Raw genomic sequence first — 16,238 nt, forward strand, 5'->3', positions numbered from 1 at the left:
GGTGGAAGGAGGCGGGACTTGGGGACTAGCCTTTTCCCCACAGTTGTCTGGGGCCAGAGGCTTTGAATTAAAAACACAGCAAAGGGCTTGCAGCTCCTGGACCCGCCACTGCCTTGTTGCCTGGCAGCTGCCTGGGGTTGCTGCAGCTATTTAAACAGCTCCCAGCCCTTGCTGGGGTAATGTTGAGACCATGAGCCATTTAAATAAGATCCTGCTGCCTGAGCCACCACATGGAAATTCGGTGGCATGGGCAGCAGGCTATAAATGGAAAGTGGCCAGATGCAGTCCGTGAGCCAGAGCCAGGCCGCATCTTGCCCAGCCCTGCCCTATATAGCCTTGAGCTAGCCATGTAACCACTTTGTGTCAGATGATGCCACCTGTAAAATAAATCCGTGTTGTGAAGCTGAACAATAAGACTGTGGAGCCATACAGGGCATGTCCAAGAGCTCCGCATATAAATGTTCAGTATGTTTCAAGTGAACAGCGTGAGCACGAAGCCCTGGGGCAGCACGGAGGTCTGTCAATCCATGTCTTCCCCCACCCTTCTCTGAACTAAACACCACACCCTTTACTGGACTCTTTCTGATCAGAACTTTGCATATTTCTGGTGTTTCAACCTGGCTCACAGCCCATTTCCTGGACCTTGGACCTGCACAGTGTGTCCAGGAACAGTGAAGAGTTTACAGCCATATAAAGCCGCCACTCGGCATGTAACTCATTTGAAGAGTCTGGTCATTGGATTTTTCAGGAATGAGACAAACTAATTACAGTCAGTTCACCACCGCAAAAAAAAAAAAGTTGTTTTCCTACTTCACAGGGGGATGAATGGGCTATAATACTTAACGTTCTATCATCAAAGCGATACAGGGCTTTGACAGTAGGAAGCACTAGCTAAGTGCTAAGCATGATTAATAATGATGAAAATTACCCTGCAGCTCCCCTGAGAACAGTAGTAACTTTATCGTCACTTGCACTGAAGTTTGTTACTGATAACAGTTGTCAGATCTGTGTCCAACCATTGAAACTGCGGTTGTGCACAAAAAGCCAGATCTCCTGTGGTACCGCCTCAGGATTGTTACAGGTTCATTGAACCTACAACTGTGCCTTCTCCTACAGAAACTAGCAAATGATGCCTTTCAGTGGGTGACTGCCTTGTTAAGACACTCTGGTCGTCAAGACTTGCATATGTTCTAGTCCATGTTCTAGGAATCTGGGCTTTCTTTAATGGACCCAGACACCTTTAACACATCTCCTCCCAGCATAAAAGAAATGATTCCAGCTGCCTTGCAGAACACTTAGACCTAAGGTGATCGGAAATAATCCTAATTAAATACACGAAGGAATATTTCAGGTTTCTAACTCTTGGGGTGGGGGTGGGGAATAAATTAGCAAGACCAAAGTGTCTGACAAGACTTTGCTAAAACATGGAGCATGACTCCTCAGCAGTTTGGTAGCATCAAGCAGGCTGCTTCCCTGTCTTATGCCGAATGCGTGCCAGGGAGAATTCGTTTGCGGTGGGTGGGTGGGTGAGCATCTCGTCCTGCTCTGAGGCACAGTTTCTGTTAATATTCAGCAGAAGTAGCACATACCCACTGAGAGCAAAATACGGTCCCGGCAAAGGGCCTTTTATGGGATCGGCTCTTTTATAAAGAAATTCTTGGCAGTATCTTGCTGCTACAAGGTGCAAATGTACTTTCGGCTACATCGTTTGGTTGTCATAATAACCAAAGAAATGGAAAGACTGTGAAGCAGTAGAAAGCATTATTACCATTTAAACTTTCACCTTTTTTGGAAACACAAGTTGGCGTGATTTTTTCCCTGGGCATTTGTCTGTATAGCCCGAGATCTGTTTTACTATTGAAACTGACTTCTCTGTGAAGCCTCTTTCCTTCTTGCATCCCACAGGAACAAATGCCCTTCCAAGTCTTCTGTACGAAATACTCTTGTGCTACAGCTGTGTGGCTGTTAAAGTTATTGTAGCAAATGAGCCAAGTCCCTCTTGGTTTGCCAATGGTGGGAAGCAGAAAACTTATTTTGCAGAAGCTAATACGTTAATCTGTTCCCCAGGCTACTGCGGGCACAGAGAAGCACCCACATCACACGCACACCGGTAGCTTTGCCAGACTGCTGCAGAAACCAACTTCAGGCTCATGTGCAGTGCAAGAACAGTGTCTCCGCGCGCTCGGTGCTGGGCTTTTTGGATTCATTTGGTCTTAAGTCTGTCGCCTTTCTTTGGTTTTACAGGTTACTCAGAAGACGGGGGAGCCTTGCGAGGGGAAGTTATCCCAGAGCATGAATTTGCAACTGGACCAGTGTGTCTCGATGACGAGAATGAATTCCCGCCTGTGAGCATTAGGAGCCCCTAAAACAGCAGTACAGCCCTCTTGCTAAGAAGAAAGTAGTAACTTCTTACGGAAAAGATGGTTGTTCTATCTCTCTAATGTGCCCCGATCCATTATCAAGCCTATTAACAACTGTGTTACAGACACACCACCAGGTCATTTACACTCTCAGGCATGACAGCGAGGAATGGGGATGCAGCCTACAGAAACTAATGTTAATTAGAGCTAGGGCCAAGCAAATTCCTGTGTTTCAAGCCCCTTCAGGCTTTGGTTTGAATCTGGATCTGACCTTGTAATTTTGGGCCTATCTATCACATTAATAGAAACAGCTTTAATTTCAACAAAGGCGGCATTTTTAACAACACAGTAATTATTCCCTGCAGTGTTTTCACTGCATACATAATCCAGCATTGGGTTAGTGCAGCTGTAAATTGAAATGACCAAACCAAAGGTAAAACTGAGCAATCTTTCAATATCCAGGCAGAGGCCAGGCCTACACTAAAGGGGAAGGTCGAATCAAGACACACAACTCCAGCTATGTTAATTACGCTGCAGGAGCAGGAGTACAGGCTGCTGGGGGGGAGAGGACATGCCCTCTCGGTTCAATTTAGCGAGTCTTAACTAGACCTGCTAAATGGAACTCCAGAAGATTGATTGTGGCAGTGTGAAGACATGGCCTCAGTGAAATGCAAAAAATCCCAGCGTCTTTAGAATCAGAGGTGGCAAGCTCCTCCGTAAGGAACATATTGCGGGGGCTGATCTGTGCTTCCACCCTAGCTTCCCTGTAACATGCAGTCATATGCAAGAGGAGATGGGGGAGAGGCAGGTGAGAGTGGAACCTAGAGAGATTGGAGCAGCCATTGCGGCACCTACGTGGGGAGCAGATACTGGAAGTTTGAATTCAGTAATGCAGCTATGTTAATTGCGTAGCTGCATTTGATGTACCTTAATTTGATCTTCTGCGCTGTCTTCATAGCAGGAGGTTCCCTTACTCCTCACGAATCAAGGAGTACGGACATCAACAGGGGTGCCCTCCACATTTGATTTAGTGGATCTTTACTAGACCCACTAAATCAAATACCAGAAGATTGACTGCTGCAGCATCAATCTTACTAGTATAGATGTGGCCTAAGTAGTTCCCCTTTCTCCCCAGGCAGAACACCCATCCCACTCCACAATCTATCACTGACTCCCCCCGACACACACACACACACACACACACATACACGCCCTGTCTTCCCATGTAAAGCACCTCTGATCCTTTGCCTCACCATCACCACCCCCAATTCACAGTAAGCTTCCGCCCCCACTGGGGGGGAAAAAAACCCAAACCTCCACTACACATGGCGACAGCCATAGTAGAATTTAAAATCCGTTTCCAATATTTTTAACAATCAGCATTATTAGTCATCAGTGTCAGGGACATTTTTGCTCTTTAAAACTGACTTTGGACCTGGCAGTGTCTGTCTAACTATGTGATCTAGTATCCAAACACTATGCTGTTTGCTTAGAGCAGTGTTTCCCAATTTTATTTGGCCATGGAACCCCTAGTGTTGCCTTTAAAAAAAAAAAAAAAAAAAAAAAAAGGCCCCTGCTGCGATTCATCGAGCAAAAAAAAAAAAAGCCCCGACACCGCGATTCCCACTGCAGCTCTGGGCTCTGTCTTTTAAAGAGGGGACAGGAGGGAGTGCCAGCTCTTCACGGAATCCCAGGGTTCCACGGAGCACCAATTGGGAAACACTGGCTTAGAGAACAGATGTTGGTTAGCTGCAAGAATAACTTACAGTAGTTGGCAGCCTCTCCATCATGGTAACACACTACTACACCAGGACGTTGTGACATAACAGTGCGGTGACAATTTACTGCGGGCCAAATCTTCAGCCCTTTACTGAGACCTCACCCATCTTCAGTGGAAGTTTTGCCTGTGTAAAGACCAAGTAAAAACTATATTAAGATCTCAGGATGTGACCCACAATTGGTGGCTGAGATTTTGAAGTTGACTCGGGTTTAGTGAGCCTGTAGAGCACTGAGATTTACTGATGTAGAGTGCTGTGTAAGAGCAAGCTAGCCAGCACAGAACTCTTGTGAAACTCACGGCTGTAGCTGAGAACTGTGTATGACACAGCCTGGAGTACACAGTTCTCTTTTGTTGCCTGGACCTGGCGCGCGCGCGTGTGTGTGTGTGTGTGTGTGTGTGTGTGTGTGTGTGTGTGTGTGTGTTCGTGTGTGTGTTCTCCCCCTTCCCCATTGGCTTCCTGTTTATGGTATTTAGTCTCAAGGGTCTACCCTTTCATGATTGCATGTTGACCCCCTGGGATGCTGAAGCAAATATGCCTTGTAGAAGGAGTGGAGCCTACCAAAAATGCCTGTGCTTGTTTCTAAAGGACCCGCATTAGGGCTTGTGTTCTAGGGACAAGCAAGTGCCAACAAGCAGGAGCTGAACTGGCCTGATACGCTTAAGTGAGTTTGCATGCTGTGACTGGATTGTATGGAAGCAGCCCAAAACCCCTGCTGGCCATCATCAAGCCCTTGATTAAATGGACTTTGATCTGTAAGAGCCCCATGCTGTAATTTACGTGACAGAACAACTTACGTGTCTGACTTATTTCCCAAAACAGGTCCCTCTGCCATGACCTAGCAGTAGGAGCGTCCAGATAAAGCATTTGGAGTCAGAACTTTGTTTCCTCCTTGATGCTGAAGGTTCCAGTTGCTAGTGCAGCATTTGCTTATCCTGAGTTGTTTATAAGTAAGGCTGGTTGGAGCCCTTTACGTGGAGGTAGGTTGATCTCGATGAGGTTTTCAGCAGAAAGGCTTTTGGAGTCCAGGCTGTGCTGTCTGGTCATTTTTTGACTAGTTGACCTAAGCCTGACCTTTCTGATCAGAAAACAGACATTTCAACACAACTCTGTTTAGTGGAAATCAGCACCTCCTAGGACTGGAAGGGATCTTGAAAGGTCATATAAAGCTTGAAAGGTTTTGGCTTCATTCCAATGCAGAACAGAAACAAAGAGCTGTTGCAAAATAGAACTGTTCTCCCTCAGCCAGCTCTACTTGGTAGAGTGCTGCAAATCTGCGGATATCCACAGCATATTTTTGCAGATGTAAGGGCTCTGTTTGTTGGACTTTGTACCTGGACACGCTTTTGTGGAAGGAGCAGCATATGGTATCCTGTAGTTCCTCATGGTTTTTAAATACTTTCCTTCTACTAATTCAGACACTGCTTAATGTGACCAAGTCATTAGTATTAAAGGTATTTATCACATGGGCCTGATGCAGAGCCTGTTGCTGGCTGTAGAAAGTTGCCACTTAATTTGACGAGGGAAGAGCCAGGTCAGATCTCAGTGAGAAGAGGCAATAGAAAGCCCAAAGAAAACCTGTGTGATTTCAGAGTATCATCTGACCACAAGTAGAAGTTGTTTGGGTGATACAAGGTGCTATTGAAACTGGTAGTGACACGGAGAACCAGGCTAATCACCTATTTCACTTGCAATCGTGGGAATAGATTTCATCCTGTGAAATCCACTGGGGACCTTGCATTTTTGAGTTATGGTAACAGCTGGCACGATATTACCCTAAGACTGATGTCTCAAAAGGAAGGCATGGAGGTCCATACTTGATCCCTGTAGAATCCTGACTGGCTGGGAGGACCAGAAATCCTTGTGGGAATGGAGCAGTGACCCCATTTTATTTATTCTGTGTACAGAATTTATTCTATTAAACCTTCACGTGGTTTTGGCCACACACGGCTGCAGAAGTTCCTGGTGTGACTTCTCCTTACCGGTGCTGGTGCTCGGAACACACGGCATTCAGTCCCAAAGAGTTTTCTAGGAGACAAAGGGGTACATCTGCACAGCAACATTATTTTGAAATAACTAGCATTATTTTGAAATAACTTAGTTTACGTGTAATGTTGAAATACTGTCAAGCTGGAGGACTTCTTACTCTGATTCCTGTAACCCTCATTGTACAAGGAGTAAGAGAAGTCGGAGGGAGGGTGCTCTGTTTTGAAATAAGTGCTGTGTAGATGCTCCCAATTTCGAAATAAGCAATTTCGAAACAGGCAATTGACATAGCTCAGTTCTCATTGCTTATTCAGAGTTAAGCCCTGTAGTGTAGGTGCAACCTAAGTCATGGTGGATTTATGCACTTTACTCATGAGTTTAATGCTGGTGTGATTTTTGGACACGTAGCCCAGAATAACCTTTCGTAATTCGGTGCAGCATCTTGAGGCTACCATGATCGCAAGGTGTTTTTCTGAGTGTTCTAAAGGGCTAGAGCTGTCGGGGGCTTGGAAGGAAAAGTCCTGTAGGACTGAGTAAGCATCCCTTCCAGAGAAGGATGACACCAAAAAAGCGTCAGTAGAAATGAAATCGCTGCAAAAGCCCGGGGACTGGAATGGCAAAGAGGACCTGTGCAGAATGTGACGCCCTCCTGTCGAGCTGTAACGCAGGGGGATCCTGCTCGCCTACGTTTCTGTTGGATTCTTCTAGAAAGGCTGAGGGCCAGACAATCAGGAATGTCAAGAGGGAGCCTGATAGCAAGAGGGAATTTCATGAGCTGTGTTTTCCGAATTCCAGCACGGGAGTGCACAGAAATCAGTTGCTTGATAGAACCAATCGCTTGGGACTGACATGCAGAAGGAGCCTTTAAAATAGCTTCTGGGCTCAGGACCTCTTGTTCTGTTACCACCTAACTAAATGACACTTGAATGGCCGGTATGAAAGAGCATGAAGTGGACGGACATTGCTGCCTCTGGGAGCGGATAGCTGCTTTGTGCATGCCCAATAGCAGTGAGAAAACAGAACCCTAACAATAGGTCACACTCTCTGTATGCTGGGTACTTGGGCAGCTGCTCAGGAGAGATTCAAATGCTGACCAGGTGATAAGCTGAGGGCCCATGTTTTTGTTGCTACTGGTGGTGCACATTTGCACATGCCTTGGTGCACATAAAATTATTCTGCACATGGATGAAGAAGATTAGTGGCTCTCTACCACCTGTGTGCTGCCGTTTGGATTAGTGAGATGCCAAAACGGTGTAGAGACTTTGATGAACGTATGCCTGTTACAATTCGCATCCCAGTATTTCTGCTTGGCCAGTGAGGAAGAGGCTGTTCAGAAAAACCTACTGCTGTAGGTATTTCATTATGTCCACTTTGTTCATGCTGAATTGACTCGAAATTGAAGCCAGTAAACAATGTGGAGCACTAGAAAAGAGCATATTGTACTGGATGCAGTGTAATTAGCATGAGTTATGGAAGACTGTCCAATCGCGATGATCAGAGAGTTAACAAGCCTTGCTTAGCAGAAATTGTTTAGTCCCTAGGGCAGGATAAAGGTGACATTGCAGCCTTGTAAAACAGAAGAAGGCTTAGCAACAGGTGCTGACAAGAGCTATGCGCTAGATAAGCTCGTGGTGACGTGTTTTGCCTCTCCAGCCTAGTGCCAGGGAACAGAACTTACTTATTACAACAGGGAGCATTATATTGATCGGCTTTGCTATGCAGAAGTAGGTGGAGCTGCTTCTGTGCACTGGTGCCAAAAGCAGCATTTGCTACAGGCTCCAAAGGTGTCTAAGCCCTGGAAATGTTGGTATGCCCAAAGTTGTTGCGTGGTTTTGCTGTTTGTCAATGTTGGCGCTCTCTCATTTTGATTGCACTAACTCTGCTAGGTAGACATTTGACCTACTGTGAATTTTTGGCTACGTTGCTTATGAGTGGCCACCTCTACAGTAACAAAAAGCAAAAGCGCCTCTGTGGATAATGCACCTTCTTGGCGGAAAGCTGCCGTGGAAGTAAAGCTGCATTTTACTCCTTGCTGCAGCAACTCCTGACCTACTGAGTTTAGAGGGAAATTGGCCTGAGTAGAAATAGCAATTCCTGCAGGAACAGACCCGGATGCAGCTATGTTAGCTTGATTCCTTTTGTGGTGTAGAATCCAGCTGTCTCTCTCTCAGCTTCAGCCTCATTATATACAAAATTAGCAGATTTACCTGGCTTTGCTCCAGTCCTTAATTCAGTTTTTTTTAAATAAAAGGAAAATGTACATGCTTCATTGAAATAATTGCGTTTTTCAAAAAGTGTTATTTTTATGAAGTTAATGTTAGCACCTTTTTTAAAATAGGAATTCCATCAAACGTATCTCTTTTTCTTCATCACTATAAAACTTACTATGCTTTCACCAAAAAGGGCTGTAGTCAATTTAGTTCCAATAACATGGTCTTCTAGTTTGCAAACCTTAAGCACTGATTTAGCGGTGCCAAAACAGTGCTCTCCTCCCAATTTCTCAGTTTGATCTCTTTTCCATAAGGTTTTATTGAGAAGCAAACCTATTGCAGGTTCATCCTATTTTTGTGGCTTGTCTTGGTTCAGTCTCTTTCAACATTTGCTCAGTTATGTCCGTTTGGAAGACTACATTTGCTTTGGTGATTCTCTCTTTTCTGTTTGGTTTTATGAGAAGCAATCCCATTCCAGGCATATCCCATTTTCCTGGCACAACCGAACCCTGACCTTGCTTTTAAGTTATGATAAGAGGAAACTGCATACTAGATTTGGTGAGCCTAGCTCTTATGTTTTGGAGTTCTTGATAAAAAAGACAGTCAAAATCTCTTAAATCTATAGTAGATTACATAACTTGCGTGGCTGAAGGACTGTGGTTCCTTGCAAGCTTCTGAAGAATAAAATCTTTTTTTTTAATCAGACCAGGATTGAAAAGATCATTCAACGTCTCTGCAACTTGGCCCAAGATGCAGGTCATTTCAGTAGGAGCTGGGGGACAATCTACCCCCAAAGGACATGTTAGCTGCTGCATGGAATCTCTGCAGATCAGAGGAACCCGTCTTTGTATAGGGAGTGGGAGATCCTTAGCAGCACAGTCCCATCCCAAACTTTTCCATCAGAAGAGGCATTCTTCCCCGGCGATGGTTAATACGTTGTTGTGAGATGTGTACCATGCTGCTATGAAGTACCTATTTAAAAGTCCTTGCTGTTGTGTGTTTCCTGCCTGTGGCTTAGGAGGCTGCCATATTCTGTTACTGGAGTTACTAGCTGACATGTAGCAATCCAGTGTGTATGCATGCTCTGGGGTTTGTTTTTTTGGTTCTGTGTTCTGGATGAGATGGCAGCTGGATAAGGGACAGATTAATGCCAAGCCGGATGGTTCCTGTTCCCATTACTGTACATGTAGGGCAAAAACTAACTGACCCACACAAGTCCCACTAACCAGAAAGTAAAACCGTGCATGGTGTGTTTTCTCCTGCACGGGTGCAAAGTCACCTACAATACACCCTGCCTCACAGCCTGTCTCTAGGAAAAGTAAGGCAGTTCTGTTTTGATTTTGGTAGATAAACTTGTGCCGTGGAGGTCAGCCGGGAGAAGAGAAGAGGTCCTGATGAGACGCCAACATCAGGATTCAGGACAGGCGCTGGGAGGTGGTTTGGAAAAAAACCCCAAGCTATGTGGAAGAATGGAATTGTGGGCACCTACCACAGGGGGAATAACCGGAGGTGCTACATTGCTTTTACTACAGTATGTTCAAGTGGTTACTTCACCCCTCTGGCCCTGTGTTTGCTGTGGTATATGGGTGTGATGTAAATGTACTGTATGCACAGTCTGTATTTAACAAATGAGACGTGAGAACCCCCTTGTAAATGCTAACCTAACCAGATTTGTATGGAACCTGAATTTTATATCATGGGTTTTCCCGTTTCTAATTTATGCTGTTTTTATGTGTATAAAGTCTATTAAGCTGTGTCTTTGTACAGTATATACATAGTATTTTACCCATGCAGAGTATTTTTGCAGTGATAGGAAGATATTAGGGGGCTGTCCCTCCTTCCCCCCCGTTTATTATGTTTGAGCGCTACCAGAAGTCGAGTAATAAAGTCGCCGCACGTCAGTGGCTGCCCGCTGTGGGAGTTCTTGCTGTTCTTTGGGGGAGGATTAGTGGAACTGCTCCTAGTTTGGGTTTGGGCTGGTGGGGAATCACAGCCCGGTGCCTTCCGCTGCATGCTGACCTGCTGGTTCCCAACAATATTATTTCTGGAGGGGTTGTCAGAGCAGGGAATTGAAGGCGGCGGCGGCTGCTGCAGAACCTGGACTGACCTACCCCCCTGCCCAACCGCTTGTGGTTTCAGGAGTGCTGTGCAGGGTCTGGTCTCGGCTTGCTGCTGTGACACTGACCTGCTGCAGCCTCGGCCTAGTCACTTAACTTTAGCCCTGGATTCCCCGTTTGTAACATGGTGGCAATGGCCTCGATTCCCAGGTCTGCCAGTGCAGCCTGGAGAAGCAGGGCGTGGGGGTGGTTCGGGAACTGCCAGTTAATCTCGGGGCTGTGCTGCCTTGTGCCCAGGAGTTGTGTTCGTGGTCAAGATTGCAAGAGGGCACCAGGCTCTGGCTGTGCCCTCCACACCCCTTCTCTAAGCCAGCCCCAAACGCCCTGCCACCAGGCCAGCCTGCTGCGCAAGAGGAACCCTAGGCAATTGAGGGAGGAAGGGGCCACAGGCAGCAGGGATACCAACATGACGATTAACTGATACACCTGGGCTTATCAGTTAATCTTGTCAACTACACACATTTCCCCTCCCCCCCCTTGCTGCCTCTGACATGGGAGGAGCCGGGGGAGCAGGAGGCAGTGCCCATGAGGAGCTGGCTTTAAGCAGGCTCCCCAAAAACCTGGATCTGCCTGCCCCTTACACCCCTGTGATTCTGTTTCTGAGAGAGAGGCAGCAGTGTGGAGGGTGAGGGAGACAGGCTGGGGCGATATGCATGGGGAGCTGGCTCCACAGACCCACCTGTCCCCCACCCTCCCTGCTGCCTATAGAGGCAGTGAGGGGGGACAGGCAGGAGCCGGTTCCCCCCAGCACCAGCCCTGTGGTGCCACCTTCCCCTCCCCAGGCAGCCGGTCTACATAGGGAGCTGGTTTTAAACTGATGCCCCTGGTGGACCGACTCCTGCCTGCCACCCCAAGCTGCTACCTCTGACACAGAGGCAGCAGCTCAGGGTGGGAGGGGTCTCCTCAGGAGTGCACTGGCTGCCAGCCCCTCCCCCCCACCGCCCTGCCACCCCAGGGACTAATGAATAGTCGTGTAACTGCTAAGATTTCATGAGGTTACACAACTACTGAATTACACGATAACTAACATCCCTCTCCGGTAGTGCAGCCCCTTGCTCAAAGCAGGACCGATCCCGGTCCTCTCAGGCTGAGCTAACACTTGGCAAAGTGCGGAGAAGTACTGGGCATCATTCTAGGGGCTGAGGGTGGCAGCTGGCCTTACCACTTGTCAGCTGTTTACGTCTCTAGGAGGAGGGCAGTTCTCTGTACAATTCCCTTGTCTCTAGGGTACAGAGCTGGGCCACTGTCTTCATCTCTGTTATGTAAATTCCATATTGGTTTAGCTCTCGCTGGAGACAGGAATGACGACCGTGCGTTGCCAAGGGGAGTGAAAATTACCCCAGGAATGTCAGGGGGTGTCTGGCTCTCGGAGCCAACAGATCACAGAACCTCTACCACAGCCAAAGCTATACCTAGAAAAGTTAAATCGACTGCTTCCTGGGCCCCTTCCTCCCCATCTAAGCCCATCCTCCCTCATCCCTGTCCGCAAGACCCTTCAAGGCCAGCTTGAGATCGGAGTGGCACGGGACGTGCAGTTTCGTCTTTTGCAGCAATTGTCCTCCAAGCATGGGCAAGGGGCAGTGCCATAGACCAGGGCTTTGACCCAAAACTGCCTCGCCATCCCTCAGCCACAATCTAGATCCGTGGTTCTCCGTGGGCGGGCCTCCGGCACAGAGCCGTGGCACTTAGGGCTGGATAGGTGGGAGTGGATACAGCCCACAAAGGTAAAAGGGAGGAAGACCCCTGGGTTAGATCTACCAGCCCTCGCCACGCAGGCGCAGAGGTGATCTTTCCAACTTGCTCTGTCTCAAAAGGATGCCACAAGCCCATGCTGTTCTCAACACTGCTCTCTCTCAGGCCCATGCTGGCTACATGCGGACGCATTAGTCCTTCAAGTGGGTTTAGGCAGCCTCCAATTTATTTGCATACAGCACAGAACTGACCTGACAGCCGACTCCATGTGACCCTCTTGTCTACTGCTCCCCGTTAGTCCATTGCGGCTGGGCTAGAGCCGCATGCCTGACATCGGCAAACCGGGAGCTGTGGATTGCAGCAGGGCCTCGCTGCGGGATCCTGGGAGTAATCGGCCATCGAGACGTTATCCGTTGCGATATCCTGAAGAAAGTCTGCCAAAGCCCTAGTTATCGCAGGTAACACAGCCTGATACTCGCCAGCCCTCACGTCCAGAGGCACCTGCTCCTGCACGTCACGAGCCAAATTAAACACGAGCGGTGGTTGGTGATGCTCTTCCAGCCCGATGCTTCCGTCACAGGCTTTCGCCCCACCTGGAAAAGAAACCCAGCGAAAAACTCAAGTCCCTAGCAGCCATCCGTGCTGCAGTGTCATCACTTACCAGCAGATGTGGCAGCCTGAACACAAGCAGCAGGTACTTGGGTTGGCAGGGGCCTAGGCTAGCAGACCTCACTATGGCAAATGAGTTACTTGAAAACAAAGGAGACCAGTGCGTTTCTAGCACAGATCTACTCTTACACCTACAGTAGCTATCACCTTGCTGGACATGGCATCGCAATCTTGCAGCAGCCTGAAAAGCTTTGAGTTCTACGTGGATTATTCCTGTGACAGGGTAGGGAACAACCTGCCTAGCACCATTTACTATGCAGTGGTGCTGTATCGGCATCAGCCGTAGAAGTCACTGTCTGCTCTTTAGGAATCGCAGCAGAGGAAGGACAGGGAGCTAAATTACAATATCTGGCAAATAATAGCACGACAGCCTGCGGTAATTATAGCTCAGAAACCCTATACGGCAACGGAGACCTCCGCTGTGGCTGAACCCCCTCCAGCAAGGTTGTGCACAGGTTTGCAAGGGCTGATCGGAGTTTGACCCAGTTAGGAAATTAGAGCTTTTGCATACTCAACGGGCAAGGGAAGAAGAGCAAGGAGTCGTGCAGGCTGCTCTAAAAGGGAATCGAGCAAAGGGAAACGCAGCAACACAAGAAAGCAAAGGGAACCAAAGGTTAAAAATAAACGAGATGAGGAGAAACATGAGCAGGCCCAAAGCTGCTGGTAAGCAGAGACCCTAGGAGAGACAGCACCAGCTCTGCAGGGGCTACAGATGACATTGGAGAGGCCTTAAAATAGCAATAGGCAACCTAGGCTAGGGAGTGGGCCTCCTTCATCAAAGCGGGCCACAAGATTGTCATCATCAGGACGGTCTCCCGGGACGGGGCAGTTTTGCTCGCTGCACTGGTGTCGCTAGGCTTTGCAGGGTGTGCTGATTGAGCCGTTGCAGCGCCGTGACTGGCTGCAGAGGGAGCGTCCGGCTCTGAGTCAGTGTTGTGTGCAATCCGCACGCACCTCGCGTCACGGGCCCTGGCTTTACGTCTGTGTCGCTTTAGTAATATGGGTAGGAAAAAAACGACGTGGATGGAAACCAGCAGACTCTGGCAACCCTGCAAATGTCTCATGGGCCACACACAGAACCCCCAGGGGCCCCGTGTGGCCCTAGGGCTACAGGTTGCCCACTGCTGCCTTAAAACAAGCCGAGTGCTATGAAGAGGAGCAGGGGAATTGTGCACAGGGTCTGAAATTGGGGCAAGGGGCCCATTTTAATCATCCAGCCTTGGAGCACTTCCAGAGGGAGGTAAGAGTTTAAACGGTTCATCGCTTTAGCTATCGGTTCCTGTTACCATGTAAACTCAGCTAGGGAGTGCGGGTGGGCAGCCCGGACCCCACAGGGCCAGCAGAGGCTGGGGGCCCAGACCCGAGTAAAGATGATCCACTTGCTGCAGTCGGCCGGGGCCGGGGCCGGGCCCAGGAGGGGCCCCCAGCACTCACTGCCTGCGCCACCTGAGGAAGAGGCTGTTCTGGTTCAGCCAGGAGCTCTACCTGCACCTCTGACGGGACTTGCACTTCCTCGTATGGGGCTTTGCGGGGGAAGAGCCAGGAGAGGCTGGCCAAGGAGCTCTGCTTCTACCCGGGACGTGCTGAACCAAGGCAGGTGGCAGCTGGGGTCTCACAGCCTGGACGCCCACCGAGCCCCTTTAACCACGCACGTTTCATCGGTTTCACGGTTAATATTTTGTAACATTTTTCACACCCCCTACTCCGGAGGAGAACGTTGTTCTTCTTGCTGGCCTCACAGCAGGTTCCTTCCTCCGTCACTTTTGCTGAGGTGCCCCAGGTGGCTGCTTCCCCAGCGTTGCATCCAAAGGTCTCCAGTATCCGTAGTTGTGACCCATTGCAGGTGCTGTGGCTAAAGCCCCCGTCCCCCCCACCTCCCCTTGCTCCAGGTCCTGATTCAAAGCCTGGCAGCATGCACCTCCCTTCACGCACATGGCTTGCTCCGCTGATGCTGAGGTGCCTTGCTGAATGTGGGGCTGAGAGGGGAAGCGGCGGTCAGCCCATGCACTGGGAGGCAGCCTCGCCTTTGGGAATTCACACGCCGCTTGGTCTGAAGCGGCTCCGAAGGTCGGTCACACTGGGCCACGAAGCCTGCAGGGGAGGAGCTCGTAGCTGGGGTGAGGGTCTGAGTGAGTTTGCAAGAGGCTACTGGTTTTGTGCTTATTTGGGCTCATCTGCCTGGATTTTTAAATCTCTCCTCAAGGGCACCTTGGCCTCTGGCTAAGGGGCTTTTCCCTATGCTGTATAAACTCAAAAACACTCTACCTGTAGTGTAAAATGCCTTGTATTGAGCCAGCCGTAGGGCCTTTATCTCTCCGTCCTTTCCCGCTGCTCCACTATTGGGGTGAAACAATGTCTACAAGGAAGAAAAAAAGGCAAGAAGTTAGGGGATCCCAGGTAAGAAGGTTTTGTCTGTTCCTGCCCTCAGCTCTGCACAGCCCCGAGGCCAGGCTGTGCATGCAGCGGCTAGCACTCTGCCTCCCCCCGCCGGATTATAAGTATGGAGGACCAAGCATGCTCAAAAAGTGAAATTCTGCAAAGGAAAAGTAAGAGTTGTTGATGTTTCTCTGCATTTGTCCCGGGTGAGAGGATGGCTTGCTGAGATGTCAGACTGTAAGAGCTACATTGTCCTGCATTTTGCTTCAGCTATCCCAGACTAACACGGCTACATTTCTATCACTAGACTGTAAGAGATCTGCTCGCCAAGATAAGACACTTCTCAGAGGGGTCGCCGTGCTCGTCTGTGTCTGCAAAATCAATGAGGAGTCCTGTGGCACCTTAGGCTATGTCTACGGTACAGAGTTTTTGTGCAAAAACCTGTGGAGTGTCCACACCTCAAGTGTGCTTTTGCTCAAGAAAATTTACAATAAAACGGCAGAACAAAGGGCTTTGTGTGGTGTACATATACCTCTTTCTACAAGGAATAACTCCTTTTAGTGCAAGAGTGGACACTGAACAGGGGCTTCTTGTGCAAAAAGAGCCTATCAGAAAAAGCACAGGTGAATGGCAATCAGAACTTTCTTGCGCAAGAGCATCCATGCAGTGTGGTCGCTGTCTTGCGTAAAAGCACATGGCTTTCGTGATGCACTTTTGAGGTCTGGATATACTTTTGCGCAAGAAGTTTTTGTGGAAGATCTCTTCCGCAAAAAGCTTCTTGCACAAAAACCCTGCAGTGTAGACAAAGCCTTAGAGACTTGAGCTTTCATGGGGAAAGACCCACTTCGTCAGATACATTGTCACTTAGACAAGTTACTACCTTCTTTGGATGTGCTATTACATATATAGCTCTACCTTGTGATTTTTACTCCAGGCATCTGACAAAGTGGTTTTTACTCAGGAAACCTTGTGCCCAAATAAATCTGTTAATCTTTAAGGTGTCATAGGACTCCTCGTTGGTTTGCAAGGTAAGACACTGAATCTTGCTCC

The 16,238-nt window shown here is 48.6% G+C and overlaps 2 protein-coding genes across 22 annotated transcripts in view; one reads left to right on the top strand and one right to left on the bottom strand.

Moving 5' to 3' along the window:
* Positions 1–10,235, top strand: part of WIPI1 (WD repeat domain, phosphoinositide interacting 1) — a 44,834-nt gene extending 34,599 nt beyond the window's left edge. Inside the window, exons 12-13 of the mRNA XM_075903985.2 lie at positions 2,245–2,345; positions 9,682–10,235. Coding sequence (XP_075760100.1) covers positions 2,245–2,345; positions 9,682–9,729 — 149 coding nt within the window. The 3' untranslated portion in view covers positions 9,730–10,235. The remainder of the gene's footprint in view (positions 1–2,244; positions 2,346–9,681) is intronic.
* The window catches only part of ARSG (arylsulfatase G), a 148,536-nt gene that overhangs the window by 42,428 nt on the left and 89,870 nt on the right, over positions 1–16,238 (bottom strand). For 12 of the 21 annotated variants that reach the window (XM_075903975.2, XM_075903972.2, XM_075903974.2 and 9 more), the window contains 3 exons: positions 15,078–15,168; positions 12,395–12,736; positions 1,509–4,264 (listed from right to left, as the gene is read on the bottom strand). In XM_075903975.2, the coding sequence (XP_075760090.2) occupies positions 12,438–12,736; positions 15,078–15,168 (390 nt within the window). In that variant the 3' untranslated portion in view covers positions 1,509–4,264; positions 12,395–12,437. Of the gene's footprint in view, positions 1–1,508; positions 4,265–12,394; positions 12,737–15,077; positions 15,169–16,238 lie in introns of those variants that run through there. The other 9 variants (XR_016347541.1, XR_016347543.1, XR_016347540.1 and 6 more) reach the window with 3 other exon arrangements.

This window comes from Pelodiscus sinensis, chromosome 20 (assembly GCF_052426305.1).
Source record: "Pelodiscus sinensis isolate ZL-2025 chromosome 20, ASM5242630v1, whole genome shotgun sequence".
NCBI lineage: Eukaryota > Metazoa > Chordata > Testudines > Trionychidae > Pelodiscus > Pelodiscus sinensis.